Here is a 23,328-nt window from a genome sequence, read left to right on the forward strand (position 1 = left end):
TCGCAATCGGTAGAGCCACGGAGGTTTGTTCTCTACTCTCTTGTGTCTATATAAATGGGATTTTCAACTTTTCTATTCAACTTGGCTTACTGGAGTAATATTTTTAATTAGTTGGACTAATATTGTTTTCAATTTAAAGTATGATGTCTATTTTTTTTTTTAACTGTACCTTCGTTTGCTATTTTGGGGAAATAGCTAGCCTTTTTAATCTAGTTTGCATTTGTTTTTTTTTGGCTATTACTGGTTTTATTACTATATTCTAAAGGCATTAAGGGCTTGTTTGGTAAATGGCTTTTCATTGGCTCTTTGATTGACTTTTGGCTTTTTCATTTGGTCAAACATCCAAAATTTGTGTTTGGTTAATGGTTTTTTCAGCCAGCTGAAAAACTGGCTTTTGGCTACCTAAGTTGCTAATAACATCCAACAACCAATTTTACCAAATATGTTTTTAGACTAATAAAAAGTCAAACAGCCAACAAAAAAGCCAATACAAACAGCCAGTCAAACCAGTCAATCAAACCAGCCGACAGCCAACAGCCAACACCCAATTGTCAAACAAGGCCCAAAATTCAAACATTAACATAAATTGAATTAATTTTTAGTTTCAAGGAATGCATTACCAAATATTATTTAAATTGTCTGTGTCAAAAAAAAAAAATTACTACTGTAATAATTTAAATTAAAAGTAATTTTAGGGGCCTCAATTTTATAATTGGCACAGGGCCTCCGAAATACTTGAGACGGCCCTGGTCAAGATCTAATTAGATTTCTCTCAATATCTACTTCTAAAATAACAACTTTTTAATTATTTTTAATCAAATATATTAATAATGACGAAAAAAATACCTGGGCAAACGTGCAGTGAAATCATACATCAAAGCATGTAAAACTGACTAGTGATACTGACCAGCTAAACCCTAAAACACTGACTGATTAATCCCTATAATACTGATTAAGTAACCTCTGTAACACTAACTAAGTAACCGCTATAACTCTAACGAAGTAATCCTCATGATCGTTAATTAGCCACATGGTGTGATCAGCCACATATAAAAGTCTATGATCGTACAAATGGTGCAATTAAAAATAAATGGAGGATGTAGTATATATTTTGTATTTAATGTGCGAAAAATGATTTTACCTCTTCTGCATAAAAACCGATCGAAGTAAGATGCATATTATTATGTGTTCCAAAGATACTTATAATGGAGTCACGACTTGTTAGAAGCGGAGTTGAGAAAGGTTGCAAGGCCCCACAACTGTATCCTGATCCACATGATTTATATCCACTTCGCCATGTATTGGTTTGTATTCTTAATGACACGATCACGCTTTCCCTTTTACTATTGTAAAATCCTTTTTTTCCCGCTTATTTTCTGTATAAACTCGTTATGCTTTAGAACAATCTAAAAACAATTAAAAAAAAAAAATTAGAGAAACGTAGAAATACTATTATGGAATATAAGGGGAGTGCCTGTAAAAACTAAAAAGGATTTGATCCCTATTATTTTATAATTCACTATATTTGACATAAATATTGTATATACTACGTAGATAAAAGCATTGAGAAAAATCTATTGCATAAGTGTCTTTGGTTTTACTTTTTTTTTTAAAAAAACAATATTCATGCACTAGGTTAAACCCCATGCAATGCACAGATGTTAAATAATTATAATGACAATGTAATCATATAGAAAAATACAAAATATAAATGAATTGATTCATCAGACATTAAAATGTATGGAATATATATTAAAACAATAAAAAAACGCAAGATAATTTTTTTTTTTAAAAAATCAATAAGACAAAATATTTAATATATTTATATTGTGCAAGTTGACTGATTTAAAAAAATATATATATATATAAAAAATTTTGTCAACAACTACCAATTAAAGCACATATTTTGAAAACAAATACCTATTAATTTTTTTTTTTAAAAGTACTACCACAAAGTTGTAAAAAGTTTAAGTAGCACTTTTTACCTTTATGAAGGGTAATTTAGTCAATTTAGATGGTGATTTTATGAGGAAAAAATAAAAAAAATGGAACCTATATGCCGAATATTCTAATTGGAATTATTAGAGTGGTAGTGCTACTTAAACTTTTTATAATTTTGTGGTAGTTCTTTTAAAAGAAATTTTTAATAGATAGTTGTTTTCAAAACACGCGTTTTAATTGATAGTTCTTGATAAAATTTCCAAAAATATAGAAAAATTCTCTCTGGTAACATTCAATTTTTTATTTTTCTCTTTAGTAAATTGTAAATTTTTTTATAATCATTGGAAACATTTTGTTTTTTGTTACCAAAGGTAATAACTATTTTTAATAAAAATCTTTAAACATAATTTAATTTTCTAATTTTTTGTAATAAAATAATTTTAGAAATAACTTTTTTTTTTTCTAAAAAAAACCCCTCCCCACCCACACAACCACCACCTGACCCACTCCCCCTTGTCGGCGGCACCCAACTCCCTACTCTTGTTGGCGTCGCCCACCCCTCCTTCCTATGCCGGCGGACCCCATCCCTCCTCCCATTCCCCCACCCCGCCCAATTCAAACTGTTTGTGACCGATTTTCAACAGGTCACCGGTAATTTTTCTTGTTTACAAAAAATACATATTAAAGTACATGTTCTTGAATAATCTAAAGTGTGTCTAGTTAAAAAAAGGTCATGCAAAATTGTATATCCTTGATAAAATTTTCTAATTGTTATTTGATATTTCTTTTTGAAGGTAGTCGGCAAAAATATTTTAAATTAAGAGAAGGAAAAAATAAATATATGGTGAGCGCAAAGATTTGATCCTAAAACTTATAATCAAAGCGATATACAATTCACCATCTTAACCAAAGTTAAAGCATAGTTTAACAAAATAAATAATATATTAAATTGACTTTACTAGTGGTACATAATGATACGGGAGCAAGAGTAATCCAAAGATCAAATTCAATAAGAAATGTCAAATATTATGCAATTAAGAATATGGATTCATAAAGCATTAAAATAAAATTACCCTATATGTCACTCCATAGTTGTCGCCAAAGAAGTGATTAGTTGATATTTTTCCAATTTGATGCGAGAGCAATAGACCAATATGGGTATTCTTGAAAATTCATGGAATTTTAAGAATGCCTACACTATCTTTTAGTTATTATTAATTATTAGGATTTTTGCCTATGGGTTTTTACCTTTCACTTGAAAGGATTTTTCCTATTTTTAGGCTTTAAGAGTTTTAGCCATTAGGATATTTATTTATTTAATTTATTTATGTTAGGATAGATTTAGTAGTTGGTTAAAATATGATTAGTAGATATATTAAGATTAGGATTCTTAATATTTTATCTTATTTTAGGATATAATTATTAGTTTCTTATCTTATCTTTGTACGATTTGTCACCCTATAAATATGGGTGTATGTCAATAATAGTTTGAGGATGAGAGAGTTTATTTTGAGAATTAATTCTTTTTGAGCGTTGCTCGTTTGATTGTTAATCAAAAACATCACTTGTTGCGACTTGTGATCATCTTCTAGTTGCGACTAGGAAGATACCCTCTATTCCTGCGAGAATTAGAGTACTATCCTTTAAATTTTCGTGTAATTTCTTTAGTTCTTATTAAAATCCGAAGATTCAATGACCAATGTTATTATAGCTTGCGAGCCTTGTGAGAGTCTTGAGAGATCCACATCACAAATGCACCAACTTTTACAAACCTAATTCCATGTATAATGTCATCATGGCTTATTATTATCTCTTTGATATAACTAAATCTATCTTGCTCTATCAACCAATTCCCTCCACTTTCTGGAAAACCATATGGACCATGTTTCATAGTGGATAGCCTAACCTGAAGAGAACAAAGTTCATTAATTATTCAATTGTTATATATATATATATATATATTTATTTTCTTATATAAAAACATGTACACAAAGTATTATATGTGGCTAGTCACAAGTATGCCACATGGTGAGGTCAATTCATATATAATAGGGGTTACTCGAATGAGCAAATTAAATGTGGATACTTTGACGGAGATGGGGCTACTCTAATGGGAAAATGAGGTAATTTTAATGAAAAATTGAAGTTTTTATTTTATTAGTTCAAAAACTTAATACAAAATCATAGGAGTTACTCAGATAAATAATGAAAAAACGAAGGGTTTGTTTTTTTGTTTTTTGTTTTTTTTTTTTTTAATTAACTAGCTTTTGGGCCCGTTTTACTGGTTGTGCATAAATTATCATTTATACTTAAAACTCACAAATTACTTCGTCTTTTGATATATAAAAAAAATTGGCAGAAATTTTTCAATCAAATTATCTGATTGCATGATTGTTAATCAATAATTTATATTAAAAAAAAACCTAAAATGTCAAACCCTTGTTATATTTTTACATCAAATATAATGTTCTTCTTTACTAAATATATTTCACTTATAGTGTGCTTAATATCTTGAAAATAATAGTCAATAACATGCAAGCAAGCAATGTTATACTATGAAATTTTCTTAATACTAGGGAAGCATACGCGCGCGATGCGCGCGATACAGCTAGCCATCGTAGGGAAGTTATAAATTCGAACCTCAAAAGTTTACGTACTTTGAGTTGATGTTGAATTATACTTATCTTAGAGACGATCAATAAAAGATTTTATCTTAATTTATTTAATTGTAGAAACATGTTTTGTGTTATGATTATTTATTTTGAAAATGATCAGATATATTATAACTTGCCAATATACGCATCACTATTTAAAAAGGCAATCAAAGCTATTGCATCATTCTATAACTACAATAGAGTGTTATGGAGAGGACAAAACCCTCATTGAGCACCCTGGCACAAAGGCTATGTAGTATATTTCCCTGCAATTAGATAATCTTTGGACCATATAATGGAGGAGATAACATTTATAAGCTACGAGTATTTAACTGATGATGTATGAGTACGTCTTAACTCTTTCCTATAATCATAAACTATAAGCTTTTCCTAAGATAAAAATCTAGACAATGACACAGTAACTAAAGCAAAATACATCTTCAAACAACCTCTTAATCAAAAGCATAAGACTATAGTACCTCATATGTAAGACATAACTGCTACATTCCGTAGAAGACTCATCAAATGAGTTGCTTTGTTTGACTCCCTAATAAACACAACTAAAAGAGATTACATCAAAAGTATTACTCTTATGTTTTTTTTTTTTTTTTTTTTTTTTTTTTTTTTTTTTTTTTTTTTTAATAATTTGGTTTATCATTTTAATGGTATCCAAGCAATTACACTTTACACTCCACCACTACGAAGGTACCATTATTGCATTCATCCGTCAACTCCACCAATCTTGAGTTGTCCCCAACTCTAACCAGATACGGTCGTCTCCGAATAGTATGCTTATTCACCTCTTCGTATAACATAAACAAATAGATTGCACAAACTTTACATTTCCTTTAGTATAAAAAAACAACCAGTAGGGTCATCATCCTTATAGAATTATCGCGGCAGTGGGTGGTGACCGGGGGTACCGGAATGGAAACTGACATGTTAACAGTATTTCCAGCAACCAGAAAATGAGTTCGTGAGAAAAGAGGAAATTGAGAAATGAGGAGTTTTGGCCTTTTCGTTGGAATGATAAGAAGGAAGATAAACAAAATAATTAGAGGACAAAAATATGAAAGGTTAAATACTTAAATGCATCAAAATTAATTTTAATTGGGGGTAAATATGTCAATTAACTTTTTTAAGGGTATAATAGTCTTGACACTATTCATAAGAGTATTTTCCCACTTTTTATAAGGTAGGGATTCTTACTTAAGACTCTTTATTTTTCTTAACAATTCAAGCCTTCCTTCTTTGCTACCTTTATTTTTTTTTTCCTATCATCTTTTTACTATATTAAAGATTTTACATAGAATTTAGGGCATGTTCATATTTATTGAACTAAGCTGTACTGAACTGATTTGAGCTGAACTGAACTGAATATTTTATAAGAGAAGGAAATTAGGAGCTGAACTGAACTGATTGGAGCTGAACTTAATTGAACTAAAATTAAGTTGAAGTGAACAGACCCTTAGAATGGTCTTGGCTCGTTAGCACCCCTAGTTGTGAGACATGATTGTTTTGTCTCACAACCCTCCATTTATATATACTTTATGCCATTACCCCAACCAAGAAAAGTAATAATAATAATAATAATAATAATAATAATAATAATAATAATAAAAAAATAGGGTCATACCTCCTTCACACGAATTCCAAAGGAAGAAATTAAAAACTTGTCATATCCAACTCCTTTCTTCTTTTCAAGGTAAGGAGTCCCATATATGTTGAAAATAACATCTCTCCACTTTGGAGTTGAATCGAAAATATTTCGTCTGTCGATTGAGTTTTTACTTCACTCCAAAAATACCCACCAGGAAATAAGTTGGTATTTATCTTCAATGATTTAATAGTTTTACGTGGTTCAGTCGCAATTTTGCCGCTTATTTGCGTTATAAATTCATGATACTTCATCTTCAATCCATAGTTATAAAGCAGACAAAAAAATGTTTCACAAGGAATTCATTAATTGCTTATTTGAGCACACGTTAAATAATCTTTGTTAAAGCATAATTCTTTCATATGTTGCTTAAATTCCATCAATTATACGGAGTAAGAATTTATCAAAAATCTAAACTGCATAATTAAGTAAAGGTATAATGTTCATAAACAGTTTTTACGATAAAAGATCAAATTGGTTCAATATACATAGAAGTGTAGATAAAATTTAAAAAAGTATGCTTCAAAATTAATATAAATATTTTAAAATTTTTAAAAAATATCAATACTGTTTGAGCCCATGAACAAATTCACATGTGAGTGAAAGTATGGTCCCACATTGAAATGTGTAAAAAGGGTTAGGAAGTGTATCCACATTGAAGAAATAAGAAAGTTGTGTCCACTTTATAAGGTAACGGGGCTACTCCTCTTATTGTCATATGGTTTTAAGGTTGTTACTCCTTGGTCGTGTAAAGTGGACACTCGTGGCGGATGTGCCCAAACCCGTTTATCAAATACTTATATACTAAAGTAATCCCCAAAATTATCCCTTAAGTACATGTGTCATCACCTCATACAAAAAATTACTGCCAAAAAAATTTGTTACATTTTTTTTTTTTTTTTTTTTGTTATTGAATGAAGTTTGCTACTATATCTCATAGAGAAGTTTTGGCCTTATTAGGGAATGATGCTCAACAATAATAATATAAATAAATTAAAAATATAGCGGTAAAGAATAAAAAATATTACGTAATAATATTATTAAATACTACTTAGATATTATCAAAATGTACTATTATTATTATTAATATTTTTCTTAATTATTATTATTATTATTATTTTGTTATTAACCAGAATAACATCAATAGTGATTACCTTTTAATTAAGAACAAGAGTATGCTTTCATATTAGATACTAATTTATTATTACTCCTTCCATATCACATTAATTGTCATATAAAATTAGACATTGAGATTAATCTTAGTATATCACAAAGTTTATTTACCTTGTCTCTCATTTGCACCAAAAAAAATACAATGTTTATTTACCTTTTTGTTTATGTTCTTTTTTTTTTTATTTACAATGATTTCAATTTGTACAATTTTTAATAAGCGGATAATAAAATATGTACTATTGTAAAACCATGCATAGCACGGATTTTGAACTAGTATATTTATATACATATAAGATACTGGCTGCATCGAAAAGATTGTATTCAAATTAAAACTGATCATGTTAAGAGTTAGCGTACAAAATATTTTAACGAATTGACTATTTTTAACAATATTTTTATTTTTGGTGTATAAATTCACTACTTCCATTTTATTTTATGAATTTTTTTTTCAATCTATCATTTAACGTGAATTGAATTTCATAGACAACTTTTTTTTTTAATTTCAAGGACAACTCTTCATACTTTTAATTTATTTTTAACACAAAAAAGCTTGAAATTGGTTTATTTAAAAAATAAAATAAAATAAAATTTCAACACCACAAAATATTTAGAAAATTGAGTTTTACTACTATGTCCAAAAATCTAAAAGTGACACAAATCACCAAGTTATTGGTTTAAAAAAAAAGAAAAAAAAAATCTAAAATGCCTAAAACTACCTAGCCTCACCACCGCCACCCCTTTATCCGCCTCCACCCAACGTAGCTGCCGTCGCTCTCGATACACCCCCTTCCTGAACTGAAATCCGCACCAACATAACCCACCCACTCCCTTTCCCCAAGCCCTAGACTGCTCAACCACCTCCAAACTTAATTAAGCCCTCTCCCCAAAAAAACAACCACGAATTCAGCCACTAATGGCCGAAATTTTCGGCCATTAGTGGTCGAATTCGTGGATGTTTTTCGGGGAAAGGGGAGTTGTAGTTTGGTGGTGTTGGGACGTTTAGGGCTGGGGGGAAGGGGAAGGGGAGGGTTCAGGTGGTGCGAGTTTAGGTTGGGGGATGGGGTGTGCTAACGGTGGGGCGGGGGTGGGGGCGGTTATGCTAGGTGGGGGCGGAAAAGAGGGTTGCAGTGGTGGGGTTAGGGTGGCCGGGTAGGTTTAGGTTTTTTTTTTCTTTTTTGGCCAATAATAAAGCGACTAGTGATACTGTTGCCCCCACTTAACGGATTCTTGGACGGAATCGGTTAAGTGATGGTAAAATCCACTTTTTTAAAGTTTTTGGTCGTGTTAAACTAATATTTTTTTTGGTGGTGTTAAAAACTATTTTTTTCCTTTTTCGTATTAAAAATCGAATTTCCTTATTTTTTTGTTTTACTTGTTTACTCTTATAATTTAGAGAAAATACATGTTTATACTTTGATAAACAAGAATGTATATGTAAATTACATCTAACTTTGATTAACTGTTGTTTTCTCTCTCCTCTTTCAACCTTTTGGTATTTTCTGATTTTCTCTCTCCTCCTTCAACCTTTTTTTGTTTTCTCTCTCCTCCTTCAATGTTCAATTTCAATGGTGAAAAGTACACCTTTTCACTATATGACGTCGAACAAGTCGAAAGCAATGAAGGGAGTAGGGTTGACCATGCCCGTTATCCTCACTTTGTTATTTGGGATTTCGTTTAATTTCGACGGCGAAACGTCATAAATGGTGGTGTGAAGTCGAATTTAATGGAGGAAGGAAAACTCAGCTACCCAAAAGAGTTAACAATGCTATTAATTTCTCCTTTTGTTATTAGGGTTTTCGTTTAATTTCATCGGCAAAGTCGGCAGAAATGGAGTTGAACGGACTTGAAAGAGAAGGTGAAGGTGAAAGTGGGCAGAGACTAGAGGTAGAAGATTAAGGTGGGTGGAAAGAAAAATATGAACAAGAGGAAAAGATGAATATGAAGAAGAAGAAGAAGAAGAAGAAGAAGAAGAAGAAGAAGAAGAAGAAGAAGAAGAAGAAGAAGAAGGTGGGAGGAAGAAGATGATGAATAGTAGCAAACTGAGAGTTAACGATGTTAACTAATCTGTCCAACCGGTCATAGTGGCCCACAAACAGTAAAAATGTATATTTTTTAATAAAAAAAACAAAACTTTCAATCCAACTTATTTACGAAAACGCCATTTGATAAACATAATTTGTTTATCTAGGTTATAAACTAGGGCTTACTCTAAAATTTACTGTAGACATGGAAATTTTATCAAGTATCGTTACTTATTGTTTGGGTCAAAGTCAAATTGTTGACTCGGGTGTATTGACTAAATAATTAATCTGGGTTACTTTAGCCCGTATTATTTATTTTAGTTAAACTCATTTAATTAATAATAAAGTCCAACAAAATGGATTTGATTTAATTTAAATGGGTCATTTATGAAAGGAGGTGGAAATGGATATGAGGCCCATTTAGTGGTCATCTTGAAACCCTAGCTTAGGAGAACTCTATAAATAGAACTCTCCTCCCTCATTTCATACACATGAAAAATCCAGAGAAATAATCTCTCTACAGAAAAACCTCTCTACTCAAAAACCCTCTCTAAACTTCTCTAAAAACCAATCTCAAGAACTAGAAGAAGAACAACAAACATCGGACATGCCGTTCCATTCTAGAAGACCAACCTTGGTTGAGATCAAGCCTTTTCGGCCCTCTATCAAGGAATTCCAGTTTCAACTATAACAAATCGAGTCATCTAACGACGTAGCATAGAGATCGAACAAGTGGATTACATTAGAGATTGTACTCAAATTTGTTATATTAATAAAAATTATATTTGTTGCATTTATTTTGACTATTTCGTAGACTCAAAATTTGTGTTTACAAATTTTTGGCACGCTCGGTGGGACTATCTCTACCACTCATCTCCTTTTCCACGTCAAGTCTTCAACAATGACTTCAAACAACAACACCTCTCAATCTGCCACCAAGGATCTCACCTTCGCCCAGCAAAGGGCTGCGGAGTTGGCTGCACTGTTCAAGGACGACGGCTTGCGCACTAGAGGAATGAAGAGGAGGGCCGAATTTCAGGAAGCTGTCGCGAGACTTCGAACTGCTATCATTCGTACTAAGCCAAGCACGAGATCTCATGGACATTCCTCCTCAAATCTCTCGCTTCCACCAAGCCTTTTCTGCACTTCTCATGAGATTCCGGTGTTCGGCTCATTCCCTCCTCCTGAAGGTGAACCTTCCGCCTCTACACACGACTCTGAGAGGACTCCACTTGCCAGATCTGAGAAGTTGGTTATCCATACCAGCCCGCTTTTCGATGCCTTCGACGAAGGAGATCAAGGAAGCAGTTGTGCCTCATCTCCTTCAACTCCACGACGAACTTCTGATATGATTGAGTTTTCTCAATCATCACAAACAACTATTGCTGCAGTTATGGTGATTGAATCCAAGACCGTCGAGGAACAACTTGTCGAATTGAAGGGCCTCCTTCAAAAGTTAATGAAGGATGGAGAAGAAAAAGATGAGAAGATCAAGCAACAAAATGAGAAGATCTCTGCTTTAAACAAAAAGCTTGAAAAACGTCCAAAGGGAGCAAGCGATTCGGAAGAGGAAGAAGTAGACTCCGAGGGAGAGAGTTCCGGATCAAGGGCTAAAAGCGAGTCCACATTCACCATCCACAAGATCCAGGATATGATAGCAAACGCTATCAAGAACCAACTGGGAGAAGGTTCTCGCGACAAGATGCTGTACGAGAAACCATATAGCAGGAGGATAAGCAAATTGAAGATGCCTAAAGGCTATCAACCCCCAAAATTCCAGCAATTCGATGGGAAAGGCAACCCCAAGCAGCACATCGCTCATTTTATTGAGACATGCAACAACGCTGGAACAGCAGAAGACTTGTTTGTCAAACAATTCGTTCGTTCCCTTAAGGGAATTGCGTTCTATTGGTACACTGATCTCCCTCGAGAGTCCATCGTTAGTTAGGATGACATGGAGGAGGAGTTCAAGAAGAGATTCTACTGTACACGACGCATAGTCAGCATGACCGAATTATGTAGACACCAAATTTTGATCCCCTATTTTCCATATTTTTTTATTTGTTTTTTTTACTTTCAATTCACTAATAAATTTTGTGTAATTTCATAATTATAATAATAAGATCTGATTTTGCTAACGACAACCGCAATAATTAGACATAAGAGACAAATTCAAGTAGTGTTTATTTATAATTTTGGAGTATACAAAACTCTTACAATTTGTACTCCTAATTTACGAACAAAATACGAGATTAATTCGAAGCATAACTCGAACCTTGTACACTCCGTGCCGGGAACTTCAAGTCGTCATTTATTCATGATTATGAAAATCATTAACGCCATTAGTAGCACCACTAACGCCATGATCAAAGCTAAATATAAATTTAGCACTCGAAAATGCTCTTCGAACGGAGATGGAGCTTGACGATTTTGGTTGCCGGGAGCCATGGAAACCGAAGAGGAAAAGGCAAGGGGTGTGTTTTTTCGGGTAAAGGGTGATTTCGGATAAGGGAAATCTCCCTTTTATAAGGGATAAATCTTATCCGTATTTTTGTCGTATCCCAATTGTATAATCGTTTAGTCTAATAATAGTAGTAAGTGTATCTATTAAAAATAACATAAAATAAAAACAATGTTGTTACCAGTGACATATGTAATAATCATGTCGTTTGACATATCCTGGTCAATAGTATCAAATTTTGACCCTTTAATCTGTACAATTTTAAAACCGTGACCGTTTCTACAGTATCACTTTCTAACCCCGGATAAAAGTTTAGTACTAACTGATTTTATGTATCCTATTGCTATTATTCTAATATTTTCAATCGTTTTTTTTTTTGAAAAAAAATAAAAGAAAAAGAAAAAAAGGAAATACAAAGCACAAAAGACGATTTACTGATTTAGCATATTTTGGTAAGTGGAAAAGCATGCATTCATGCATACAAACCAATTCCAATGCATTGCATGCATTGTAATACGGCTACTCCCCCAACTTGCATTATTTTGTTTTTTTTTCTTTGTTTAACTCCTTAATTCAACTTGTTAATTTCCACCTTTTTTTTTGTTAAGACCGTACTACTATTTCGTTTATTTGATCTCCTTCCTTCCTTTCAACTTCCCACCAAAAACCATTACCACTATACCTTCATAAGTCATCTTTTCTCTGTTTCATACACTCAGAAATAACGAGTGTAAGTATGCATGTTATTTCTCTTCCGGGTTATTACAATGACGACAATATTTGACAGTGAAAGAGTGGCTCTAAGCAAAGATACCTCTGCCATTACCACTCATTTGATATGTCAAATCTCTACAGAAAAAGAAAATGGTAAGCCATGGTTGTAATTTAGCAACGAGAATCAGAAAATGGTGTGATATGACAATACGTTATATCACTGAGCCATGTTCTTCCCAAACGGTATGGTGATATGACTATCCACAATCAATGGCAAACAAATTTTTTCCTTGTTATTTTATGATAAGTGGGTTGTGTAATAGTCGTATTTTGCTATGGTAAGTTTAATGTACGAAGAGTTAATACACTCTTCAAAGGAAAGTAGTACCAATTAACCATTGTATTCAAATTATATTAGTACTTTTAATTATTATTAGTCATTAATAATATTGTCTTTTGTTCAGTCAATAGTAATTAAGTTTTACATAAAGTAGTAGGCTATTCTATTTGTCCTCTACCTCATTTAGACGAATTTTGGTTATAATTTCTACCTAACTCTTGTATTCGTATGTATTCATTTTGTATAACAGTATATTCTTTGTATTTTTTATTTTAGCTCCCATTTGCTCCCATATATATACCACCCACTCTTCATGAAACGAAAGAAAAAAAAGAAAGAGATCGAAGAGAATAGTAAAAAAAAAAAACCATAAAAGAAGTATAAATTATTTCAGCATTATTATTAGACTAAAAAAAAAAGAGCAATCAAATTTTTTATTTTCCGTAAAAAAAAATTAAAAAAAAATATAAATATTGTAGAAAGACTTGGCCTAATTTTAATTCTATCGTTTTTTGACACTATCTACTCTTACTAACTCCTCAAGATAGCTACTCAAAGTCAAAGGTAATATTTTCTTTCTTTTCATTTGTGATTTCATATTATTTTTACATACATTTACTAACTTTTCTACTTTTGTGTGTTCCATAACCTCCTAGGGCACTATACGTGCCAGTTTCCTAATTTGGAAACCAAGTAGAATTTGACCGACCGCAAGCGAGTTTGAGAGTGAGTATACATGGTTTGTGTGATTTTTCTTTTCTTGTATGTATCATCATTATGTAGAGTATGAAATGGAAGCAATGATAATTGTACAAAATGCATAAGGAAGCTCCAAAGAATGAATGATGGAATTCTAGCAAGATAGCATTTTCGACCACTTTATTTTATTATGTAAAAAATCGTTTTTTATTATAAAATTAAGAAATAAATTTTTTAAAGTAAGCTTATGTATTTAGGAGTGTATGAGAATTGGAATTTCATAAAAATAAATTTTAACCAATCCACAAAAAAATCAGACATGAAGACATAGTAAGACCACAAATGTTTTACTACAGGTCTGTCTATTTGCCAATTTTCGACCAATATCCTTTTAAATAATAAAATTTGAATTGACTATCTAGAAAGAAGATTCCTTAAGCTTTGTAAATTGGGGTCACACGTTCCCATAGGATAAATACTCTATTTTTTATGATTTTTACAAAACAAGGTAACAAAATGATAAACTGATTTGAGGCTGCCTTCCCCAACCAAGCATACTCTTTTTATTTAGCATATCAAATGACTTCTAAAAAGGAAGAATTTTCTACAGAGCATTTATATGCTTGTCCTTAACATACAATTAAAAGGATCATGCCAATTTCGAAGTACTTTGACCATTATCACCCAATTCCCCATGAACGTCTCAAACTGGAGTGTTTTTAAAGAAAATTCATTAGTTTTCAATTCAACCGTTGGATGAATCCCAATTTTTTATATGTTATAGAGGACTGATAGACCTTATCAGGAATATATTATATGCTCAAATCCGACCGTTAAAACTTTAGTTATGGTGTCCGAAATATTAAAGAAATTTTTTTAAACCCTTAAGTTCTTTTTTTAAGAAAGAATGAACTTTATTATATAATTTGTGTCACCCTATTATATACACCTCTGGTATTTTTTTTAAAAGATTTAAATTTAATTTATTTGAGGAAGCTATAAATTACTCATGCCTCAAGTTGATATTAATCCAAAAAAGAGACATATGTATCACTTTAAGACTAACACTCTTTTTTCTAAAAAAAAAAAAAGTCTTCTTCCTCCTTTGGCTATATGAAAGGAGCGATATAAATAATTCATTTATTTCGGAATAGAATGTCTTACTTTTTTTTTATATATAAATCTTGTTTAAGTTTTAATTCCATCACCGTTCGGAGGAGCGAAATTTCCTTATGCATTTTTTAATAAAGAGACAACTAATTTTTAATTAAGTGAAATATGGCTTTGCATGCTTGTATCATTTTATTAATAAAATAAACCTTTCGAGTTGTGGTTTATGGCCTATATTTAAATAATAGGGTAAAATTGAATATTCAGTCATGATAGGTTATGAGATGATCTTTTGCCACAGAGAACTATACTTTTAAAGTTTTATTATCTCTGATAGATCGTTTACGTAATCTGACATGATCAAGGTTTTCAATTCACTACCTATCATTTAGATTTAAGCCATATGGAATGTCCATTTTGCATAAGTCAATTTCCTACAATCCAAATACATTTCCTTTGTATTCTTCTCGATTCATACCAAGTAAAATACCCTTTTTTTATCAGACTCCAATAAAGCCCATACAATCTCTTTTCAGAAGTTGGTCAACCCTAAATAAAGCCGTTGATTTGAAACGCATTTTCCAAATAAAAAAGCATTCTCCTCAAAGAAACTCCTATGGTGTCGCTAATTCTAGTGACTTCCTCAACCTTGATAAATTGACCTCCATCTTGAAAGCAAGATTGCTCAGCCTCATTCAAATAACCCCATACGGATCGACCACCCTTCCCAAAAAAAAAAATATAAACCTTCTTGAAACCTCGTATGGAATCTTTGACCATGTACAAATGGACGTTCGTAAGAACTACGTAGGGTTTTGATCCGGGAGTGGATTCAAATCCCACAATGAACGGTACGTAGGGCAACTTTAATGCTCAAACCCACCATATATCGTAAGGTTTAATTCACTTTTATTTTACATTTGAGTGTGATTGACAATGTGGAAATTTTCGTGTTTTTATGCATTAGTTTAAGGCAAAGTATGTGAATAACCATAACCAATTAGCAACGTACTAGTAAGAGCCTGTTCATTAGAACAGAGGAAGAGACGAGTTCCAAACATTCGATCTTCCTAACTTATACCCCGTTCTTAGATCTCTAATTTTCCTAAGACCATACTTATATAGTGCCTCACCTAATGGAGTCAATGTCGTTTTCTATTTGAAAACGATCATAAACAAAAAGACCGTCTCTATTCGGGCAAAAATAGAGTGGCGACTCTAATTTCTTTTTTTAGTCATATTATCGACTAACGTGGGATTTTGACTTCTAATTCTAATTAGTAAAAAATGGGGTACCACTGGCGACTCCACTGGGGATTTTTTTTTTAATTCTAAGAGGTATAAACCTGAAAATACGAAAGCATATATGTATAAATTTATATGTTATTGATTATGGTTATTCGCATGAAGTATTTCTTTTTTGATATCATATGTGTCTTTGGGTATGCTTACGTGATCTGTGTCCGCACACGAGCACTGACTTTGTCGTAACCTAGGCTCTAAGCTGCTAATTTGCGGTGTTCAGAGAGTTTAGACAACTTATAATGAATTAAGGACGTAAACCTGTATCCGTGCGTTAATTACAATCGGCTATGCAGGAACGTTCAACCTCGAAAGAGGCCATATGGTTAATTATTACCTTAAATGATTAATCCTCTTAAATTGTGTGTTAGGACACATGGACAAATGCATGCTTGATTTTATTACATGTTCCTTTGTTTTTTATTATTATAATTCATGCATGTCTAATTATTTTCATCTTCCTTACATAAAGTTTTTTTTATGTGCACAAGTTTTCACCTCCAACTTTGATTGTACCATCTCTTTAAAAGCATTACACGCTCACGCTCTCTTTAAAAGCATTATGTGCTTTCTTTAAAAGCATCCTATGCTCAACTTTTTTTTCCTTTTAGTCATTTTTTTTTAAATTTGACCATTTTATTTTTCTTCTCATTTTCCTATTAAAACCATAATAAGATTAACTTATTCTAACTGGTAAGTCACTAAAATCCCTAGTGCTTGACCTAGGCTATGAAACCTTAGAAGATAAGTCTTTCAAGTCCCTAAACCGCAGAGGTAAAAGAAGAATGATTTCAATAATTTCCGACCCGACAATTTTGCAAACCCTTATGATCCTTCTTAGCACCACCTGCCTTCAATTAATCGCGAATTTCTGTAATCATGGAAAAGTCTTTCATTGTTATCTTTTCTTTCCACCAATAAAAAAGAGGGGCGATTATTTTATGTAAGAGATGCTTTTTTCATTTCTCGCTAATATTCATTATATGTTTATCACCACTCAAACTATTGATACTGATAATGTTCTTATATAAAATGACAGGTATGTATTTGCATTTCAATATGGGATTCAATGCACCAAGGAACAAGCATGGAAATAATGGAGGGCGATGGACATCCGTCAACCCCATTTGCTTTGAAAAATGTGAATCTATGAAGGATATGTACTATCGTCTCAAGTCACAAGGGTTCATTAAAGCAAAACATCATAATTGTATTTTGCCATCTCCGAAAATAAACATGGGGAAATATTGCTCTTACTGCCACGACTATGGACATGATATAGAAGGTTGCTTCGATGTGAGACATGTGGTGCAAAAACTAATTGATGATGGAAAGATCCCAATTCCCAAAGGATGGATCCCACCTATATTGTCCTTCACTAATGCCGCTTTACCAAGGGTCATCAATTTTAGCCAACCCTTGTGTATCACTTTGGGGTGTAATTATCGTCAGATTTCAGGCATTTTAGTTGATAACAGATCAAATTTCAACACTTGCTCCAAAGAGTCTTTAAGCAAGTTAGGGCGAAGAAGTGCGCCTATGGGATTTTCTAATGCGATCGTAGTTACACATGATCACATCCCGAGGAAGGCAATAGGGACTATTAATCTGCAACTACGACATGGAGATTGGACATGTGATGTAGAGTTTCAAGTGGTTGAAGCTCCTAGCAACTTCTCTCTTATCTTGGGAAAACCTTGGCTCCACGACACTCAAGCTATTGCTTCTTCTCTTCATCAAAAAGTAAAATTCTCAACACCGAAAGGAGTGATGATTATCCATGGTGACATGCCAGCGACAAAAGTGCCCCCAATATACTGCAACGTGGTTAGATCAATGGAAAACCCCACACTTCAACACAATTAGCTAAAATCTCGGAATAGGGGCAATGCGATGTCATTATGGGAGTTGATCTCTAGTTCACAAACTCATCTAGATGCCCTTATTCGTTACCTAAAGACAACTACAATCGACCTATTTGAGGAATCAATCGACATCAAAGCATTCATGTCTAAGGACATACTATGCAATCAAGAATACACTCTTCCGGTAATTGAGCTAGATTTTGCTTTCCTAAAGGCAAAAACATCAAAATATGAGAAGGATTGTCCTAAAGTATCTACTATTGGCAATTCAGCAATGAGTCATAACCATTTTGATCTTTGCCAACCATATTCTGATCAATTGGTTGATTCATTTGATACCATACTACCCAAACATGAATCTTATGCTGGTGTTCTGTGTCATGGGAATAGGCTCAGTGAGTCTTCGATGATTCTCACTAGTGGAAAAAATGTCATCCGTAACGGGCAAAAACCGGCTATCCGTAACGGGCAACGGGCGTTACGTATGCGGCCGTTACGGTTGGATAAAGTTATTCGTAACGGGCACTGCCCGTTACGAATAACTACTTTTTCGTAACGGGCAGGTGAAATGTCCGTTACGAATAACTACTTATTCGTAACGGGCAGGTGAAATGTCCGTTACGAATAACTACTTATTCGTAACGGGCAGGTGACATGTCCGTTACGAAAAACTACTTATTTGTAACGGGCAGGTGACATGTCCGTTACGAATAACTACTTATTTGTAATGGACATTTCACCTGCCCGTTACAAATAAGTAGTTATTCGTAACGGACATTCATTGTGCCCGTTACGAATAATGTCTAGAAAAGTAAAAAATATTAGGGGTATTTGTAACAGGCACAATATATGTACCAGTTACAAATACCCCTATTTCTTATTCCTTCACCAGTTCACCACTCCCATCACATCCAAATATTTGTTTTCATGGCACAAATATATATTATCAATCATGTCAAACACACCAAATTTATTTTACAATTAAAAACTGTTTACAAACTCATAATATTGTAAAAGGTTAATGATTTTAAAAATTCCCCTAGAGCAACAGTAACAGCAGAGCAACAGCAACCATAAGCAGCAGCAGCAACAATAACAGTAGCAGCTGCAGCATAGAATAGTCCCCAATCTTTAATTTTTTCCTTCTCACCTATCCCAATCAATGAAAAAAAAATATCAAAATCACAAAAACAGATAACACTAAATCAATAACACAAAAAAGGATGAACTTTGCCCATTGAGAGACAAAGAAAGTTACTTGTTTTGCTTGAATATACCCAGATTTCTTTAAGAAAGAATAGAGATTAAAGATAAACTCAAGCACTCAACGCAACTACAACAAACACATATGCATCAATTGAACCAATCAACCATTCATGGCCAGTTGAGTACTCTTATATTATTAAAGAGGAATAATATAAGAGTTGAATTACTCAATGTATCACTATTTTGTCAAATGTAAACACTTGAAACGATTAAATTTCCAGCAGAGCATAGGTAGAAATTATTGCATTTAACAATACTTGAAAATAGCATAAGTAATAAACGGTATATATGCATAAGAAAAGAGAGGGCTGAAATGTAGTAGATTGGAGTGAAATGTAGTAGATTGGAGCAACTGTAATCTGATTCTGTTTACATGATTGTAATGATGTAGCAGCAGCAGGAGAAGCAAGTACATAAACCAAGTACATCAGGCACAAAGAGAAAGCTAACATTTAGAGACAGTGACCAAAATCCTAATCTGCCAGACTGACAAAGCTCAATCGATCGATCAATAACCAATCCCAGGATAATAATCGAGTTTATCAATGATTAAGCATTGTTTTAGGATGGAAAGATTAGTACAAGGGAGGTTGCTATCTTAGTTGAGAAATTGGTACTTGCATTATTTTTGTTTTTGTTTTTGCTTTAGTTTTTCCTTCTTAATGTCAGAAAAAAACTCAATATGAGAGGCAATAAATTTAACTCAGCACAACACTTTGAACAACAAAATGATAAGGCATCCTTTTGCCTTATCATATGAAGCTAGAATTCTATTAAAGCTGATGATTATTTAACTAAACACAAATTTGAACTCTCAATTCCATGTCATAGGTTTCGACAAACAACAGAAGACTAGAAGACATGAACAAAAACAGCTTTTGGTGAATGTACCTGAGAAAGAATAGTGAGGATCAGACAATCTCCCACAGCAAACCACTCGTCACTGATACATAACTAGCTTAACAGCCCAATTACAAGGAAAACCTGAAAATTGAATCCAGAAACTAATTAGTTTGAGTACTATTAGCACCATTGGAAAAATGAATGTTATCTACAAACCTGTGTCTCCTAGAGCAGTTGCAGCAATAGTTGTCGCCATAAATATACTCCTCAGTTTAACTTTCTTCAAAAACCATTATAGATGCCTACACCAACCAGCAATGCAACAGAAGTTACAAGTTTCACCCGCCCAAGAAATTCAGGGGTAAAGCCAAGTTTGTTTGTTCTGAAATCCAAAAAAATTACAACTATTAATAATTTACAAAAGTAATCTAAAAAAAAAACAAAAAAGAAATGGTCCTAGATTTAATGGTAAATGATCGAACAGGCGCTAAACTTATTGAAAAAATTAATCAGATGAGCATTCATCTTATTCTACAGAATTTAATTAGATAATATAAGAATATATTTTAATCAATGATATGTTTGTGTTTGATCACATCTACAGAAGGATACCAAAATGCAATGCACCCACCTCCTATCACGCTAACCTACAGCAGAAGAAGGCAGAAGAAGACAACAGGGACAGCAGGAACAGAACAAGCATGGAGCAGCAAGGACAGAGCACCATCCCACTACCAACACAAGCAACAGCTCCTTAGTGGCAGAGCAGTATTGTTGGCCTATTTTTACTATGGTAACTTAGCTAGAGACAAGCATTAGTAAAGTAGCAATTAAGGCATTTGTCCATTCATGTAGTAATTGTAATAGTATAAAATTATAAATAGTAGTAGTCACAAGAGGATAAGACATCTAGAAAATTGTATGAAGAATCATTGAGAGTGATGGCCTAAAGCCATTATCGTTGCACGAAAGCTTGAGCTAATTTATCTTAAACAACCTTCTGCCTTAATATTTGTCTGAGATCATCCACGCACGTTGCACAAAAGCTATAGGAAGACTGAAACCAAGATAATCAAATAAATATTTCATGCCTAGGATAGTAGGACCGCTGAGTATCTTTAATTAATAATATTAGAAAAATAAAGCCTCAAATATGATTATAAGTTCAAATGTAAACCCATAAGATGACCAAAGATATGATCAACAATAATAATCTGCTCCTAAATTCGAATCAAGCTACAAGATATAACTCACTACTCATTCAAAGCATTCAAAAATCAATATGTCTCACTATGTCACTAGTCCACAACACAATTAATTAGTAGAATGCAAATGTCAGTTCATTTAAAGGGGATTTTTAGATCCTCTAATCACTAGAAAAGGATAGAAAAAATAAAAATAATAAGAAGTAATAATGAACTCACTCGACCAATCCGGAAATCCCACTACATACAACAAGTGATAATAAATTAATAAGGCACTAACAAAGACACATGCAAGTATATTACAAATGACAATTTGGACTCATATTATACGTTTTTAAATTTTTTTTTTTGTTTTAAAAAAAAAATCAGCAATCCATGCCAAAAGTACATGTAAACACCAAAATACTCAAAATTTTGGGACAAATTTTGAATCAAATTGAGACTTTCACAAACCCATTTTAAATTTCAAAACATACACTCCCAAATCAAGAAACAATTCTTTAAAAAAGCAAAAAAAAAAAAAAAAAAAAAAGAGTAATTGAATCTAAAATAACGGTACCTTTCAAGGGAGAACAAGAGCAGCTTTAAGAATCCGATTAACAACAACAGCATTAGCAATATGATACCTCTATAGATTCAACCCACCAGAAGCGACCACAACCAGAAAACTCCTATTCTCACTAGCAATCACCGGCGATTCTCTCCGATGCCTAATCCTTCTTCCCTTCTCACCTAATCAACTCCAAACAATTAAAAAAAAAAGAAAAAAAATTAAAATCGCTAAAACATAAAAAATAAGAAAAAAAAATATCAAATCCAATCAAAAATCAAAAAAAGGGGGAAATTACCAAGAAAACTTCGTTGAGGTAAACACCAGATCCTCCGCTGCATCATCTTCTTCACCAGAATTGTACACCGGAGAGCGGCGATTCGTCTACAATGCCTACAAAAACTTAGAGCGGCGATTCGGCCCGTCAATGCCGCCGTTGCTAGCTAGGATCGACTGATGCGCCGTGAACATGATTAGAGGAAGAAGAGAAAGAATATCAGGAAGGAGGAGAGAGAGAGAGAGAGATTGAGAAAGAAGGTAAGAGAAAGGATGAGAGAGAGAGAGAGGAGAGCGTTGAGGAAAAAACGGTTGCGAAACAGATTTAGGATGGAGTACTCCGTATTAACCCCTAGCGCTGTATAACCGCGTAACAGACTTAATATTTGTCCGATACAAATATTAATTATTCGTAACGTGCATTTATTTGCCCGTTACGATTATTAACTATTCGTATCGGACAATTATTTGCCCGTTACAAATGACTTTTTCCGTAACGGTTATATATTTTGCCCGTTACAATTACTCTATTTGTAACGAAATTTATCATGCCCGTTACAAATAGGGTGTTACAAATGACAATTTTTCCACTAGTGTCTCCAACGTCAAACCAATCATCAAGAGTGGACATTCACCGAAGCTGATTTACCCCCGAACCCATGGCATACGCAAGAACTACACATCACGCTAAGACATGGACGAAGCTACATAAATCACTTATTGGTCGACAATGGGTCTGCATTAGACATATGCTCTCGAGGATTCCTTTATAGTTTGGGTTACACCGGTTCATATATCAATCCTTTGTCTTACACAATTCTTGGTTTTGATGATACGCCACGAGAAGTAACTAGGTACATCAATTTTCCCTTAAGTTACGAGACCATGGTTTTTTCTATCAGATTTATGGTCATTAATTGTCCGACTTCATACAACTTACTCTTAGGACGGCCTTGGCTACACGAGTATAAAGGGGTTGCATCGACTCTCCACCAAAAAGTAAAGTTGGTAACACCACTTGGGGTGATTACAATTCCCGGAGACCTTACAAACGAAGTGTATAATTGAGGGTGGATCAATCCTCAAAGGTATAGGATGGGTAATATCTTCATTTTGATGGAAAGAAATCAACCCAATCTACATGGAAAGATGCAAAGGGAGTCTACAACGACGTCTAGCAAATAAAGGGTTTACCACATCAAAGTTACAAGCTTTAGAAACTCCATCGACGAACTTTATATGTATTATGTA

The 23,328-nt window shown here is 33.2% G+C and overlaps 1 protein-coding gene and 1 long non-coding RNA gene across 2 annotated transcripts; one reads left to right on the plus strand and one right to left on the minus strand.

Moving 5' to 3' along the window:
* The first annotated feature begins 12,674 nt into the window (after positions 1-12,674).
* On the plus strand, positions 12,675-17,938 carry LOC145583874 (uncharacterized). The gene is made up of 2 exons (XM_081640832.1): positions 12,675-12,774; positions 17,112-17,938. The coding sequence occupies exons 1-2, from the start codon at positions 12,675-12,677 to the stop codon at positions 17,936-17,938; spliced, it is 927 nt and encodes a 308-aa protein (XP_081496958.1).
* A 2,326-nt stretch (positions 17,939-20,264) lies between these two features.
* LOC145584872 (uncharacterized) lies at positions 20,265-22,347 on the minus strand. The gene is made up of 3 exons (XR_014100433.1): positions 22,100-22,347; positions 20,678-21,983; positions 20,265-20,428 (listed from the first exon to the last, which is right to left on the minus strand). It is a non-coding gene; the product is annotated as an uncharacterized LOC145584872 (long non-coding RNA).
* Positions 22,348-23,328: the final 981 nt, after the last annotated feature.

This window comes from Chenopodium album, chromosome 16, assembly GCF_948465745.1.
Source record: "Chenopodium album chromosome 16, dcCheAlbu1.1, whole genome shotgun sequence".
Taxonomy (NCBI): domain Eukaryota; kingdom Viridiplantae; phylum Streptophyta; class Magnoliopsida; order Caryophyllales; family Amaranthaceae; genus Chenopodium; species Chenopodium album.

What these genes read in the sequence shown, in the direction of transcription:
- LOC145583874 (XM_081640832.1), top strand. Translation starts at nt 12,675, where the DNA reads ATGACGACAATATTTGACAGTGAAAGAGTGGCTCTAAGCAAAGATACC. An exon ending in CTCTACAGAAAAAGAAAATG is followed by an intron (nt 12,775 to 17,111) that starts GTAAGCCATGGT and finishes ATAAAATGACAG; the next exon opens with GTATGTATTTGCATTTCAAT.